Source organism: Salmo salar, chromosome 04 (assembly GCF_965601325.2).
Source record: "Salmo salar chromosome 04, fSalSal1, whole genome shotgun sequence".
NCBI lineage: Eukaryota > Metazoa > Chordata > Actinopteri > Salmoniformes > Salmonidae > Salmo > Salmo salar.
Window position 1 is genome coordinate 47,067,071 of NC_138294.1, and position 15,478 is coordinate 47,082,548.

Sequence of the window (15,478 nt, forward strand, 5' to 3'; positions counted from 1 at the left end):
CTCAGAACATGCACAGACCAGCTGGCAAGTGTCTTCATGGACAATTTCAATCCCCCATTGTCCAAGTCGGTAATCCCAACATGTTTCAAGCTGACCACAATTGTCCCTGTTCCCAAGAACTCCAAGGTTACCTGCCTAAAGGACTATTGCCGTGTAGCACTCACATCTTTAATTATGAAGTGCTTTGAAAGGCTGGCCATCAACACCATCATCCCAGACACCCTGGACCCACTCCAATTCACATACCGCCCCAACAGATCCACAGATGACGCAATCTCAATTGCACTTCACACTGCCCTCTCCCACCTGGATGAGAGGGGAAATAACTATGTGAGAATGCTGTTCATAGACTACAGCTCAGCGTTCAACACCATAGTCCCCTCCAAGCTCATCACCAAGCTCAGGATCCTGGGACTGAACAACTCACTCTGCAACTGGATCCTGGAGGTCCTGATGGGCAGCCCCAGGTGGGGAGGGTAGGCAACAACACCTCCGCCACGCTGACCCTCAGGGGTGTGTGCTTAGTCCCCTCCTGAACTCCCTGTTCACCCACGACTGCATGACCCAATAGAACAAGTTTGCTGACTACATGATGTTGATAGATCACTGACAGTGATGAGACAGCCTACAGGAAGGAGGTCAGAGACTTGGCAGTGTGGTGCCAGGACAACAACCTCTCCCTCAATGTCAATAAAACCAAGGAGCTGATCATGGACTACAGGAGAAAGAGAGGAGAGTATGCCCCCATCCACATCTACGGGGCTGTAGTGGAGCAGGTCAAGAGCTTCAAGTTTCTTGGCGTCCACATCACTAAGGACTTAACATAGTCCACACACACCCGCACAGTCGTGAAGAGGGCACGACAGCACCTCATACCCCTCAGGAGGCTGAAAGGTTTGTCATATACAGCTGTACCATCGAGAGCATCTTGACTGGCTGCATGCCTGCATCACTGCTTGGTATGGCAAACGCATCGCCCTCGACCGTAAAACGCTACAGAGGGTGGGGCGGACAGCCCAGTACATCACTGGGGCCAACCTCCCTGTCTCCCAGGACCTCTATATCAGGCGGTGTCAGAGGAAGGCCTGAAACATTGTCAAAGACTTCAGCCACCTAAGCCACAGACTGTTCACTTTGCTACCTTCCAGCAAACGGTACCGGAGCATTGGCTTTCGGACAAACATTCTCCGAGTAAGCTTCTATCCCCAAGCCATAAGACTGCTAAATAGCCACAAGACCATTAAATTGTTCATTAAATGGTTACCTGGAGTATCTGCATTGACCCCATCTTGCTCTGACTCTATGTACACTCACAATAATATATATATATGCACTATACACACTCTCACACAAAACCCAAACACATTCACATACACTACATACGCTCACACACATAACACACACACACACAGTTTCACACTCATGCTGCCCTTACTCTGGTCTTTATTTTTATTTGTATTCTTATCTAGTCACATTACCCTGCCTTTACGTACATATCTACCTCAAATACCTTGTACCCTGCACATTGATCTGGTACTGGTACTCCCTGTATACAGCTTCATTCTTGTTACTATATTTGATTTTTTTTACTCTGCATCGTTGGGAAGGGCTCGTAAAGCAAGCATTTCACCGTAAAGTCTACACCCGTTCTATTAGGCGCATGTGACAAATACACTTTCATTTTCTATCTCACACACCGTTCTTTATTAAAACCTCAAATGCACTCCCACAGAAAAGCCATAGGGTGTGTACATGGGTGTAATGCTGCATGTGTTTGTGTTTGAGAGAGAGGGAGAGCGAGAGCGAGATAAGGGCCTCCTACACATCCCTGCACACTGAAGCTGTAAATGACAAATGCGTAGCATCACTTTGTTACAACAGAAGGGACTCAAAGGATTTGGTCAGAGAGTTATGAGCACAATATACTCCCACACAGACAACGCTACAGAGTACAAAGAGGAGCTACAAAGGAAGATTTTTATCACATTATTGGGACATACGGTCTGTGATTCACGCATTTCTCAGAGGCCAAATGTGTGGCTGCTATATCCTCATTCCAGAAATCCAAGCGTTATGTTTGTAAGTGCCAATGTTAGCAAATGTGTAAAGAATCCGTGAAAGAAACCATCCACTGAATTGAGAAAAGTCTCACTCAAGAAATAGAGTTTATAATTTCTCCCCATCTTGCCAGCATAAGAGTTTCCATTTGGCATTCTGGACAGAGAGGTGACCATCCTGATAAACTGGTACCAAACAAAGCTTTTGATGAGAGTCAGACTGCAAATGCTGGAACAGACATGGACCATATGACCATACCAATTCACTTCTTTGACTCCATAAAGCAGTTTATCTAGAGATTCTTAGGAATAAGCCTTCACTCATGGTGCACCCCCCTTTAAAATGGATGTCTATGTTCAATATTACATTGAAACCGATCTATCATATCTATTTCCATAGAAACTCACAAATCTCCATTTTTCATTTAGATCATTTCAGATACATTCCCAGTTTCAAAATCCATAGGAAACCACCGGAAACCATACCAAATATCAAAATGACATAGCTGTATCTGACAAATCTATCATCAGAGCAGTCAGTCAACCAGTCAGTCAACAACCACTTCTAATTGGTGCCTACCATTATATGGTGCGGATGCTTCTTGGCTTTCCGGACGTTGTTGATGAACCGCCGGCCCATTTTTTTGGCATACCACACGGAGACGAACATCCTGCCTGAGTGCTGAACACTGAGCCGCCGTGGGGAACCTAACAAACACCGTTCACCTCCCAAAATGATGGACGAGCCGGATAAGTGGGTGGCAGAGAGAGAAGAGAGGAGGTGCTCTCAAGGGGCGTTTCCTCTCAAAAAAATATGACAAATTCATTAACCCATATTATATCAAGGCAGTTTGTCTGCCACATGACAACATTATTAGGAATGTCGGTATAGTCTGGGAATATCTCGATATAAGTGAAAAATACTTGTAAAATAACCTCATACTAAACATGCACTTTCAGATATTGCAAAATTAGGCCAGCCTACTTCAACAATAGAAAGACAAAAATCTCAACAATACCCCTGATATCAAGCATTGGGCTGGGAACGCAGATAGCTTTACATTCAAAGCCAGACAAACACTTTTAAATCCGGGGGAGCCACAGTCCCGGGCTGGGTACCAAAATAACTCTGGAGAAACGGGAGAGAGTTTGGACTCCGGCGACAATGTTTCTTCCACCCCCTGCTCTGCTGTGTAATCCAAGTGTGGAGTCGGTCATTTGAGGAATCCCCAACACGGCGGTTTGAGTGGGATTGTATAGCCTACCTGTCGGTCTGATAATCAGGCTACTGTTCAAATATGAGCAATAGCGCTATTTTTAACAGCTGTCAAAATAGCCAAGCCTACGAATAGCCTACGACCGGGCTACGTATTTGCCATTCAGATCGAACTGAATATGGCTGCATCTAATTTGGGAAAACAAGCTAAAAACACATTCGACATCTGGATATCTCGTTCTGATCTAAAATGGGTTATTCTGAGGAGCGCGACCGGTGTCTCCCTTCGAGCTCCATCCTCCGCTTTACAACAGCCCGCTGTAGTCTCCCTCTCCTGAGCGAATATCCCCTGTCTCTTTACCCTTGTCCTGTGCTCACTGAGATACAGTTTATGATGCTGCAGCGGCTGCTGCACCCCCTCCCACCCCGGGGAAGTGGGAAAGTTTTATGGCAATTATGATGGCGGGGGAGGGGAGATGATTGTGTTAGTGGTGTCGATGTTTGAAGAGGGTAGAGGTGGGGTTGGGGTGGGGACTGTGGCACAATGGGTGATAAACCTACATTGACATTTTAATCTAAAGTGAAACCCACTGCAATATGATTGGTCATACATGTTTAATATCCCCGTGGTCTGCTCAAAGCATAATCTGCACCTCTCATCAACTAAACATGGCATAGCAGCAACCCACTCTACCATCCTAGAGTTTACACAGTGTTATCCCAATGCAGTGCAGTATGTACTGCCGACATGCAGCCTTCCAATGAGCTTGTCCTCTCTAGCAGGCAGCCCCAGTCTGTCTGTCAGCCAGTCTGTCTGTCTGAGCTGAGTTTGACAGTGCTCCACTTCCAGGCTTGTCCGACTCTACAGGGCTGTCACTTTACCACAATATCACTGGGACCAGAGAGCACTTTAACATTTAATTCAATATTCTGTTTGGTTGTTTGTTTCTCTCTCTCTCTCTCTCTCTCTCTCTCTCTCTCTCTCATGTCTGTGTCCTCCCCTTCCCTCCTCTCTTCCTCCCCACTCTGCTGCAGCCAATAAAGTGAGCACCATGGACAGCAACACAGGACAGAGATGGAGCGCTAAGTAAATGCATAAGTGCACGCACACACACACAAGCGCACAAACACACACTCACACATGCACACACACACGTACACATGGGAGTTATGTAAGAACATGCAAAGCTGACATAGTCATTGTGTATGTGTGCAATTCAGAGGGTGAGCGGGCAAGACAAAAGATTTAAGTGCCTTTGAACAGGGTTATGGTAGTAGGTGCCAGGCGCACCGGTTTGTGTCAAGAACTGCAACGCTGCTGGGTTTTTCACGCTCAACAGTTTCCCGGGTGTATCCAGAAAGGTCTGCCACCCAAAGGACATCCAGATAACTTGACACAACTGTGGGAAGCATTGGAGTCAACATGGGCCAGCATCCCTGTGGAACGCTTTCGACACCTTGTAGAGTCCATGCCCCAACGAATTGAGGCTGTTCTGAGGGCAAAAGGGGGTGCAGCTCAATATTAGGAAGGTGTTTCTAATGTCTTGTACACTCAGTATATATGCACAAGGGCACGCGTTCACACACACACACACACACACACACACACGCACACGCACAAGCACACGCACAAGCACACGCACAAGCACACACAAGAGTTATGTAAGAACAAGCAGAGCTGACAGCCTCACTTTGGTAAATACAATACCTTTCTCCCCCTCTTACCTCATTTTCTCTCACTTCCAATTACAGTGCCCACTCTACTCTCTACTCTCCCTCCCACTACGATCCCCCCTCTCCTCCATCTAATGCTGACGATTCTCTCCTCTTCTAACGTGCATCGTCTTTGCCTCCCTCTGCTCTCTCCTCTCCCCTCCCCAGTAGACCCGAGCTGCTCCTGCACAGTAATTACATTGGAGCTGCAGGGACGTCTTTAAACATTTATTAAAGAAAAGTAAGGAAGACGGAGAAAATGAAGATACAAGTCAGATACAGAGAGGAGTGCAGAGAGAAAGAGGGAGGGGGAGGAGAGAGGCAGGGAATAGGGAGAATGCAGGGCCCCGGTGGAATACACTAGAGAACATTTTTAATTGAATTCCTGCAGAAAAAAAAATGACTGGGTTACTTTACTGTAACCCAAACATGGCAGTTAATCTGAGGGTCAAACGACTGAACTCTAATAGTATACATTACAGGGGAGAGAGGGAGAGAGGGAGGATGCTGAGCACAGGGTGAGGGAGCAGTCGAGTGATAGAACAGTATAGTGTAGTGAGGAAAGTAGGCTAATGTTCAGTGTAGTGCAGTGGATAGGGGGGAGTAGTATTGGGTAATAAGGAACAATATAGTCATGTATAAGAAGGGTTGATTAGGATCAGAGTGGTGATAATACAAAAACACACCATTGGATTGGCGCTGACAGCCAATCAGTCAAATTCCTGTCAGAAGGCCCAATCATAAACAGATCTAATTTAGACCTCATTTAGATCTCAGACTGAAAACAGCCTTCAGGGCTCCAAGCCAAAGCACCGAGACCCTGGTGCCGTCATCTCCATAACTGAGGAGGGTTAAGCCAGCATCCTTACAACAACAAAAAACACGTCAAATTTGCGGTTTAACATGTTGATCTTAAATTTGACGTGTAACCGTATTTTCACATGTATTACATTTAGAGTTCACATGTTAACACCACTTTTTCACATGTGAGGAGAATAACATGTTTTCCACGTCATACGTTCACGTGTCCGAAAACCACATGTTTTTTTTCCCCACGTAACTTTTTTTTTGTAAGGGCAGGGCCATCTCCTGTTGCCATGCCAACCCACTGCAGTGCTTCCTGAGGCGATCCTACCCATAAAGCATAAGAACAGTGCAGAACAGGGCAGGAGTCCTCAGTGTTGTTGGCAAACTGAGCACATTTAAGCACCTAGCAGCCAACGACATCACAACTGCTGCCATCTGCCTATAAAACCACATCAATGTCTTCCTGTCAATGCAGAGGCAAGAGTGTGTGTGGCTGCGGGTGTACGTGTGTTGGGGGAGACATCATTTATTGGATAACTGCTGACCGTCTGGGGAGCTGAATCCCTCAGGCGCACTCTACACAATGCAGCATCACACCCCAGCTCATATTAACACACACACACACACACACACACACACACACACACACACACACACACACACACACACACACACACACACACACACACACACACACACACACACACACACACACACACGCCATATGGGGATAAATGTGTTAAAACCTTTTTTTCCCTCACTCCCTCCTCACCCTTCCTGCCTTCTACATTTCAAATGAGCTGCATATACACTCAGTGGCCAGTTTATTAGGTACACCATCTAGTACTGGGTCAGACCTCTCTTTGCCCCCAGAACAGCCTGAATTCTTCGGGCATGGAAACATTGCTCAATTGTTATTAAGTGACATAATGTTCCCCACACCATTACACCACCGCCACCAGCCTATACCGTTGACACCTGGCAGGATGGGGCCATGGACGCCAAAGGAACTGGGACTCGTCAGACCAGGCAATGTTTTTCCACTCCTCTATTGTCCTGTGTTGGTGATGGCGTGTCCACTGGAGCCGCTTCTTCTTGTTTTTAGCTGATAGGAGTGGAACCTGGTGTGGTCGTCTGCTGCAATAGCCCATCCGTGACAAGGACCGACGAGTTGTGCGTTCTGAGATGCCATTCTGCACCCCACTGTTGTACTGCACTGTTATTTGCCTGTTTGTGGCCCGCCTGTTCGCTTGCACGATTCCTGCCATTCTCCTTCAACCTCTCAACAACGAGCTGTTTTCGCCCACATGACTGCTGGATGTTTTTTGTTTGTCATACCATTCTCTGGAAAACTCTAGACACTATCGTACGTGAAAAGCCCAGGAGGCCGGCCATTTCTGAGCTACTGGAACCGAGGTGCCCAACCTGGTCTCAGAGCATTTCATATTATTCTGTATGTAAATCCGAGACACTCCATTTAGTATGATATGTTACATTTTGTATGGTATGTATTCATTTATGGATGGCCATCACCCTTTTTGTATGATATGTTGCGAATTTGTACAACGTATGATATGTTACAAATTCTAGCTAGGTGGCTAACGTTAGCTAGGCTAGAGGTTAGGGGTTAGGTTTAAGGTTAGCGTTAAGTTTAGGAATTTGGTTAAAGGGTTGAGTTTAGGGCTAGGGGGAAGGCTTGGTTAACATGCTAAGTAGTTGCAAAGTAGCTAAATAGTAGTAAGTAGTTGAAAAGTTGCTAATTAGCTAAAATGCTAAAGTTGTCCGTGATTAGATTCCAACTTGCAACCTTACGGTTACTATATAATGTCTAGTCTATGAGACCAAGCTGGCGCGCCTGGCATCATCAAAGTCGCTTAGGTAACTCTTAGGTAACTCGTTTTGCCAATTCTAACGTTCAATCGAACAGTAACTGAACGCCTCAATGCCAGAATAATGGTCCAACAGCAACTTCAATTTGATCACTACAACTCTGCCCCTCATCATTAAACATATGCATCACTGTTTATGCAGCATGGCCACCCTTTCAAGGTTATAAAAAAAGAGATGAGAATTCCACAGTTAAACACTGCCCCCTCCTGGCCACAGTCAAGCCTTTCTGCACTGGCCTAAAGCGCCTTTGAAATATACAGTACTTCACAGACGGATTATCCAAATATCCATATCCTGTAGATAGATCATTGACACAATATCACAACTGACCTTGGCAATCAGCCAGTCAAATAGACTAGGCAGCCAATGCTTCTCAGGTCGGGACCAGAGGGAGTGCAGCTACGACTGGAAGTTACTTTTCGTAGCAGGTTAGGAGAGAGTTTGAACTAACCCTAAACATTTTCTCAACCTTATCCTAAGTCTCCTAACCTGCCACGCTAATTATCCTAACCTGCTGAGTAAATCACCCTAACCTGCTATGAAAACGTCTCTTCCGGTCGTAGCTGTACTCCCTCTAGTCAGAACCTGCTTTTCACCATAAAATAACAATACTAGGAGCTTATCACACATTTTTTCACCTGGATTCAAAACAGAGTGAAACTTCACACATAAAAGAAATACACAGACATTAGCCAAGAGGATACTGCAGAAGATGTAACACCGCTCCGTAGCAACAAACATAATCTGCAATGTGAGAACGACCAGTCCAGATGTTGATTCTGTATGATCATGACCACATCATGACCACATCACAGACAATAGAGATCCTATTACATTACTAGAGGGGATATGTCATATGCCCTCAAAGTTCCATAATGGGGTAAAAATGGCAGACATCCAAAACCAGTCTAACTGGAATGAATGGCAGTAGAGGCATAGGGGATGCATTTCCTGCTTTTACTTATGCAGGAAAATAAAAGTAAGGCATATGATTTATCAGAAATTGTGTAATGGAATTATAGTCAACCTAAAATAAAGTCATATAATTATAAATACAGTTTATAGAGGTGTTATACAATTTTTTTGTATAAATAGCCTCTAAAATATATTTAAACAGACCATAAATGTCACAGATTTCTTGGAAAGCTGTGAGTGCTATTATCTGATACAATATCAGTACTTGTTGTATTTACAACTAAGTCCTATCATCAACTGATTCCAGACAGTGTCTGGCTGTGGATTGACTTCATTGTTGAAATGGAATGTTGGCATACTGGCAGTTAATGTGAAAAATGAATGGAATCATTCCTTCAAAACTGTCTGGCTAGCTAATTAACATACATACAGTGCAGATAAATTCTTCACAGTCATCGTTTTACACAAAATCTTAACACAGCACTGGCAAACCATGGTTGAACAACTCCCTGCCCAACATGGCTAACCTTTGGACCATCATATGAAGGTTCATGTACATTCTAGTATTCTAATTCCTAATCATATGTCACGGATGAGCACTATGACCACAGCGAAGATGACCTCATTATTGCAACAGAGAGTAAACTGTGATAATACAACCAAGCTTGACTTGCAGGACTCAAAATGATGTCACAATACAGGACTAGTAAAGATGTAAGAAAGCCACTGCGATGATGATGATGATGATAGAACAGAAGCGCTGTGAGCATCAGGAGGTGCTGTGCTCTTACCAGTGTGGAAACAGCAGAGGTGTACATAGGATTGTGGCCTGACGACATCAACACCGGCTGCAAAACAACAGAGGAGGGTAAAGGGTAACTAGAGGAGGAGAGGGGTAAAGAGGAGGGGGTAACTAGAGTAGAGCAGGAGAGGGGTAAAGAGGAGGGGGTAACTACTGGCGAGGAAGTAAGAAACAAGGAAGGGGGTAAGCTGAGAGGAATCGTTAATAGCACAGCAAAGAAAGCGAGTCGGAATAAAATAGTATAAATGGGTGGTGAGTAATAATCAGGTAATACACTGAGAGGTTATATTGCAGAGTGGTAAGCAGGTAAACATCCAGAAAGAAGTGCCCAACCCAAACCAGAAGGAGGAGGAGTGACGTAAGTAAACAAAGGAAGGATTATACAATTATTCAACGGGAATAGAAGGGGGTTAGTATTGTTTGTTCAAACAGGGCAGGGTGGTAGGAAAGAGAGGGAAAGCCAGACGATAAGAAGACGAGAAACAAGAATGGAATCGGGACATGGAGGTGGAAATGCAATCAGGTTTTGTGCAAAAATAATATGAGATAAAAACACAAAAAACCTGCAGTCACCATCATTATTCCTGCAATGGGGTGTAGCGTTTCATATCATAAACTGTAGAACGGCTTGGTCTCTCCTCGTCCAATCAGCAACTAGGACCGGAGTTATCCACTTTAAAATAAACACTGAGGACCACTGATGATTATTGTACCATTAAAGCCAGACTTGTAATTGTTTTTGATGTCAACAAACAGAACATTTCGCCTGAAGTAAATTCAGTTTCTCCAGTGCAGAAATTGAGTTGCTGTTCCTCTTTCTTAACACATGAGGGGGCAAATGAGACCTTGATAACGGATCTAACAGTCTCAAAGTGGAGGCAACAAAGTAGGGCACTATTCCAAAGTGGTGCAGGTGCAGTAACCTCGCACCTGCATCACTTTGTTCCCCCGGTGTCACAGGGAAGCCAAGAAGATCCTCAAGGACCTCAGCCACCCGAGTCACGGCCTGTCCACCCCGCTACCATCTAGAAGGCAGTGACAGAACAGGTGCATCACATCTGGGACCGAGAGACTGAAAAACAGCTTCTATCTCCAGGCCAAAAGACTGTTAAATAGTCACTACTAGCAGGTCTCTGCCCAGTACCCTGCCCTGAACTTTAGTTACTGTTACTAGTCAGCTACCACCCGGTACTCAACCCTGCACCTTACCGAGACTGGTGCCCTCAGAAAGTATTCACACCCCTTGATTTTTTTCATATTTTGTTGTGTTACAGCCTGAATTTAAAATTTAAAATTTTGTCACTGGCCTACACACAATAGTCCATAAGGTCAAAGTGGAATTATGTTTTTAAAAAAAAAATATATATATATATATATATATATATATATTAATAAAAAAGTATAACTGAAATGTCTTGAGTCAATAAGTATTCAACCCCTTCGTTATGGCAAGCCTAAACAAGTTCAGGAGTAAAAATGTGCTTAACAACTCACATACAGTAATAAGTTGCATGTTTAATGTATTTTTTTTATGACTAACTCATCTCTGTACCCCACACATACAATTATCTGTAAGGTCCCTCAGTCGAGCAGTGAATTTCAAACACAGATTGAACCACAAAGACCAAGGTTTTCCAATGTCTCGCAAAGAAGGGCCCCTATTGGTAGATGAAAAGGAGACATTGAATATCCCTTTGAGCACGGTGAAGTTATTAATTACACTTTGGATGGTGTATCAATACACCTAGTCACTACAAAATTACAAGCGTACTTCCTAACTCAGTTTCCGGAGAGCATAGAAACCAGTCAGGGATTTCAAGAGGCCAATGGTCACTTTAAAACAGTTAGAGAGTTGACTGGCTGTGATAGGAGAACTGAAGATGTAGTTACTGTTTTTAGTTACTCCACAATGGCAACCTAATTGACAGAGTGAAAAGAAAGAAGCCTGTACAGAATAAAAATATTCCAAAACATGCATGCTATTTGCAGTAAAACTGCAAAAAAATGTGGCAAAGCAATTCACTTTTTGTCCCGAACTCAAAGTGTTATGTTAGGGGCAAATCCAACACAACACATTACTAAGTACCACTCTCCATATTTTCAAGCATAGTGGTGACTGCATCATGTTATGGATATGCTTGTAATCGTTAGGGCCTGGGGACTTTTTCAGGATAAAAAATAAATGGAATGGAGTTAATTAAGCACTGGCAAAATCCAAGAGGAAAACCTGACTTAAATCTACTTGAAAATCTATGGCAAGACCTGAAAATGGTTGTCTAGCCGTGATCAACAACAAATTTGATAGAGCTTGAAGAATTCTGAAAAGAATAAGGAGCAAATGTTGCACAATCCAGGTATGGAAAGCTCTTAGAGACCAGATCCAGAAAGACAGCTGTAATTGCTGCCAAAGATGCTTATACAAAGAATTGATTCGGGTGTGAATACTTATGTAAATTATATATTTCTGTATTTCATTTTCAAGAAATGTGCACAAATGTTTAAAAACATATTTTTCAATTTGTCATTATGGGGTATTGTGTGAAGATGGGTGAGAAATGTTTTTATTTAATCAATTTTGAACTCAGGCTGTAAGTCAAGGGGTGTGAATATTTTCAGAAGTCACTGTAAATCGTCATTGAACACTGGTCAATTTAATAAAGTTTACATACTGTTTACCCACTTCATTTGTATATACTGTATTCTAGTCAAGGCTCATCCTAAATAAAGTGCATTCGGGAAGTATTCAGACCCCTTTTCCACATTTTGTTACGTTACAGCCTTATTCTAAAATGTATTTAAAAAAATGTGTTTCTCATCAATCTACACACAATACAACATAATGACAAAGCAAAAAAACGTTTTATATTTTTTTTTGCAAATGTATAAAAAAAATCTAAAACTGGAATATTACATTTACATAGGTATTCAGACCCTTTACTCAGTACTTTGTTGAAGCACCTTTAGCAGTGATTACAGCCTCAAGTCTTCTTAGAAATGATGCTACAAGCTTGGCACACCTGTATTTGGGGAAATTCTCCCATTCTGCAGATCCTCTCAAGTTCTGTCAGGTTGAATGGAGAGCATTGTTGCAAAGCCATTTTCAGGTCTCTCCAGAGATATTCGATCGGGTTCAAGTCCGGGCTCTGGCTAGGCCACTCAAGGACATTCAGAGACTTGTCCCGAAGCGACTCCTGCATTGTCTTGGCTGTTTGCTTAGGGTCATTGTTCTGTTGGAAGGTGAACCTTCACCCTAGTCTGAGGTCCTGAGCGCTCTGGAGCAGGTTTTCATCAAGGATCTCTCTGTACTTTGCTCCATTCATCTTTCCCTCAACCCTAACTAGTCTCCCAGTCCCTGCCGCTGAAAAACATTCCTACAGCATGATGCTGCCACCACCATGCTTCACCTTAGGGATGGTGACAGATTTCCTCCAGACGTGACGCTTGGCATTCAGGCCAAAGAGTTCAATCTTGGTTTCATCAGACCAGAGAATCTTGTTGCTCATGGTCTGAGAGTCCTTTAAGTGCCTTTTGGCAAACTCCAAGTGGGCCATCATGTGCCTTTTACTGAGGAGTGGCTTCCGTCTGGCCACTCTACCATAAAGACCTGATTGGTGGAGTGCTGCAAATTGTCCTTCTGGAAGGTTCTCCCATTGTCACAGAGGAACTGGAGCTCTGTCAGAGTGACCATCGGGTTCTTGGTCACCTCCCTGACCAAGGCCCTCCTCCCCCGATTGCTCAGTTTGGCCGGGCGGCCGGCTCTAGGAAGAGTCTTGGTGGTTCCAAATTTCTTCCACTTAAGAATGATGGAGGCCACTGTGTTCTTGGTTACCTTCAATGCTGCAGACATTTTTTGGTACCCTTCCCCAGATCTGTGCCTCGACACAATCCTGTCTCGGAGCTCTACGGACAATTCCTTCGACCTCATGACTTGGTTTTTGCTCTGACATGCACTGTCAACTGTGGGACCTTACATAGACAGGTGTGTGCCTTTCCAAATCATGTCCAATCAATTTAATTTACCACAGGTGGACTCCAAGTTGTATAAACATCTCACGGATGATCAATGGAAACAGGATGCATATGAGCTCAATTTCAAGTTTCATAGCAAAGGGTCTGAATACTTTTTATTTGTAATACTTTTGCAAAAAAAAAAAAAAAACGGGTTTTCGCTTTGTCATTATGGGGTGTTGTGTGTAGATTGATGAGGAAAAAAACGTATTCAATCAATTTTAGAATAAGGCTGTAACGTAACAAAATGTGGAAAAAGGGAAGGGGTCTGAATACTTTCCCAATGCACTGTAACTACTGCTGTACACACCTTTTCTATTCATATACTGTCCATAATGTCTACATACTGTACACCATCATATACATCTATATTTATATTCCACACTCTGAAATTGCTCGTTCTAATATTCATATCTTTCTTCATACCTTTCTTTTATTTTTTTTTGTGCGATTTGCGTGTATCGTTTTCTATTGTTAGGTAGACCCTGCACTGTTGGAGCTAGAAACATAAGCATTTCTCTAGAACCCCGCAATAACATCTACAGAATATGTGTACGGGACCGATCAAATGTTATTGGAATTGATTTGTCACAACGTAGAGATGATCATGAAATGCATGTGACGTATTATCAGCAACAACACAACCCGAATCAGTGATAATCTAATCCAGCCTAAATCTATACTAACCAGACAGTCCCACTGAGGGGCATTTGATACGAGCAGCATATACAGAGAACTAAAAAAAGAGAGACATCAAGTCCCCTTAGGCCCTGTGGACAGGGAGCGTAGGACGATTCAACTGGACCGATGATGTTTCGGTGACGTCATATTGCAAAGGTCCAAATGTGACGTCGTAGACACTCTCAGTGATGTCATAATGATCTTTCCCTCAGGTAACTTTATACGGTTTGCGATCGTTTTCACGGTCCTTGACTCTACCCTCCTGCCTACTGGATCGAAAATAAGTCCAGGAAAAGGCTGAAGTCATATTATTCATGTCACAGTACACAAAAGAAATCCAACACACCGACTGACTGAGACACACTAGACAAACTGTGAACGTTGGTTACAGAAACATAGACAAATGTAAATGCGTGTTTCCCAAGAGAATGCACGGAGAGAGAGAAGGACAGGAAAAGATGTAGAGTGATAGAAATAGACAATTCTGTATAGATCAGAGAGGAAGAGCCTGGTATCCTTTCAACAATGAAAATATCATTGGGGTGTGTATACATGTGTCTGCTTGTGTCTGTGCATATGGGTCATTCTACAGAAGTGGTGCAAATTGGGTGTTCAAAGTATTTTTTTTAACCTATTTCTTCCAAACGTCCAGCACAAGTCTTCCAATATATGTCATATAATACACACACACACATTTTGTATTGCATATTTGACATTTTACCTGAATTGCTTACCACCCCACTAAATGTGTCACTACTGAAACTCTGACAAAGTCGCAATAAAGAGAGAATCATGCACAGTATTGATCATTTTGATTAACCTATTACAGATTCATTTAATAAATTGTATTTGCATATCAAATTCACAAAATAGTAAAAACATGATTTTTAAACAGATTTTCAAAACCTTATAATTGAATTAAGATAAATATAATCTCTATTGTTCTCTGTAAAAGGTTCAGTGTTGACTGTATGAATCTGAAACTTGTTGATTGATTGAATGACTTATGCATCTAATTAATTATGTTGTCAGATGTTTAAACACCTATCATTATTTTGGCAAAATAACAGGCGTTTCGGTGTCAAGTGTCAATCATAAATAGAGGACTCTGTATGGGTACAACTCGTTTTAGTGTAGCTATTACCATTGAGGGCTTCCACTATATAAAAGTAGTCAACTGGGTGGGGATTCCTATGGTTTGGGAGTGATCAGCCAATGCCTATGGTTTGGAACCAAGACCAAGATTTATACCAGGACATTGGTCCCAAGATCCAGATCCAGACGCAGTGAGTTGAGACCATGACAAGGTCAAGGCAATAGTCCATAGGCCCTTTCTTCAATTGTCAGAAACTCAAGTAGAGTGAACTCGAGTACCGTACAGGACATTTA

General features: G+C 43.1%; 1 protein-coding gene across 7 annotated transcripts in view; it reads right to left on the reverse strand.

Moving 5' to 3' along the window:
- LOC106603100 (disks large homolog 4) overlaps positions 1 to 15,478 on the reverse strand; it is a 92,105-nt gene that overhangs the window by 36,237 nt on the left and 40,390 nt on the right. For 4 of the 7 annotated variants that reach the window (XM_014196317.3, XM_014196315.3, XM_014196313.3 and 1 more), the window contains exon 3: positions 9,390 to 9,446. The exons of 2 other annotated variants lie outside the window; for them this stretch is intronic. In XM_014196317.3, coding sequence (XP_014051792.1) covers positions 9,390 to 9,446 — 57 coding nt within the window. Of the gene's footprint in view, positions 1 to 2,637; positions 3,658 to 9,389; positions 9,447 to 15,478 lie in introns of those variants that run through there. One more of the 7 variants, XM_014196322.3, reaches the window with a different exon arrangement.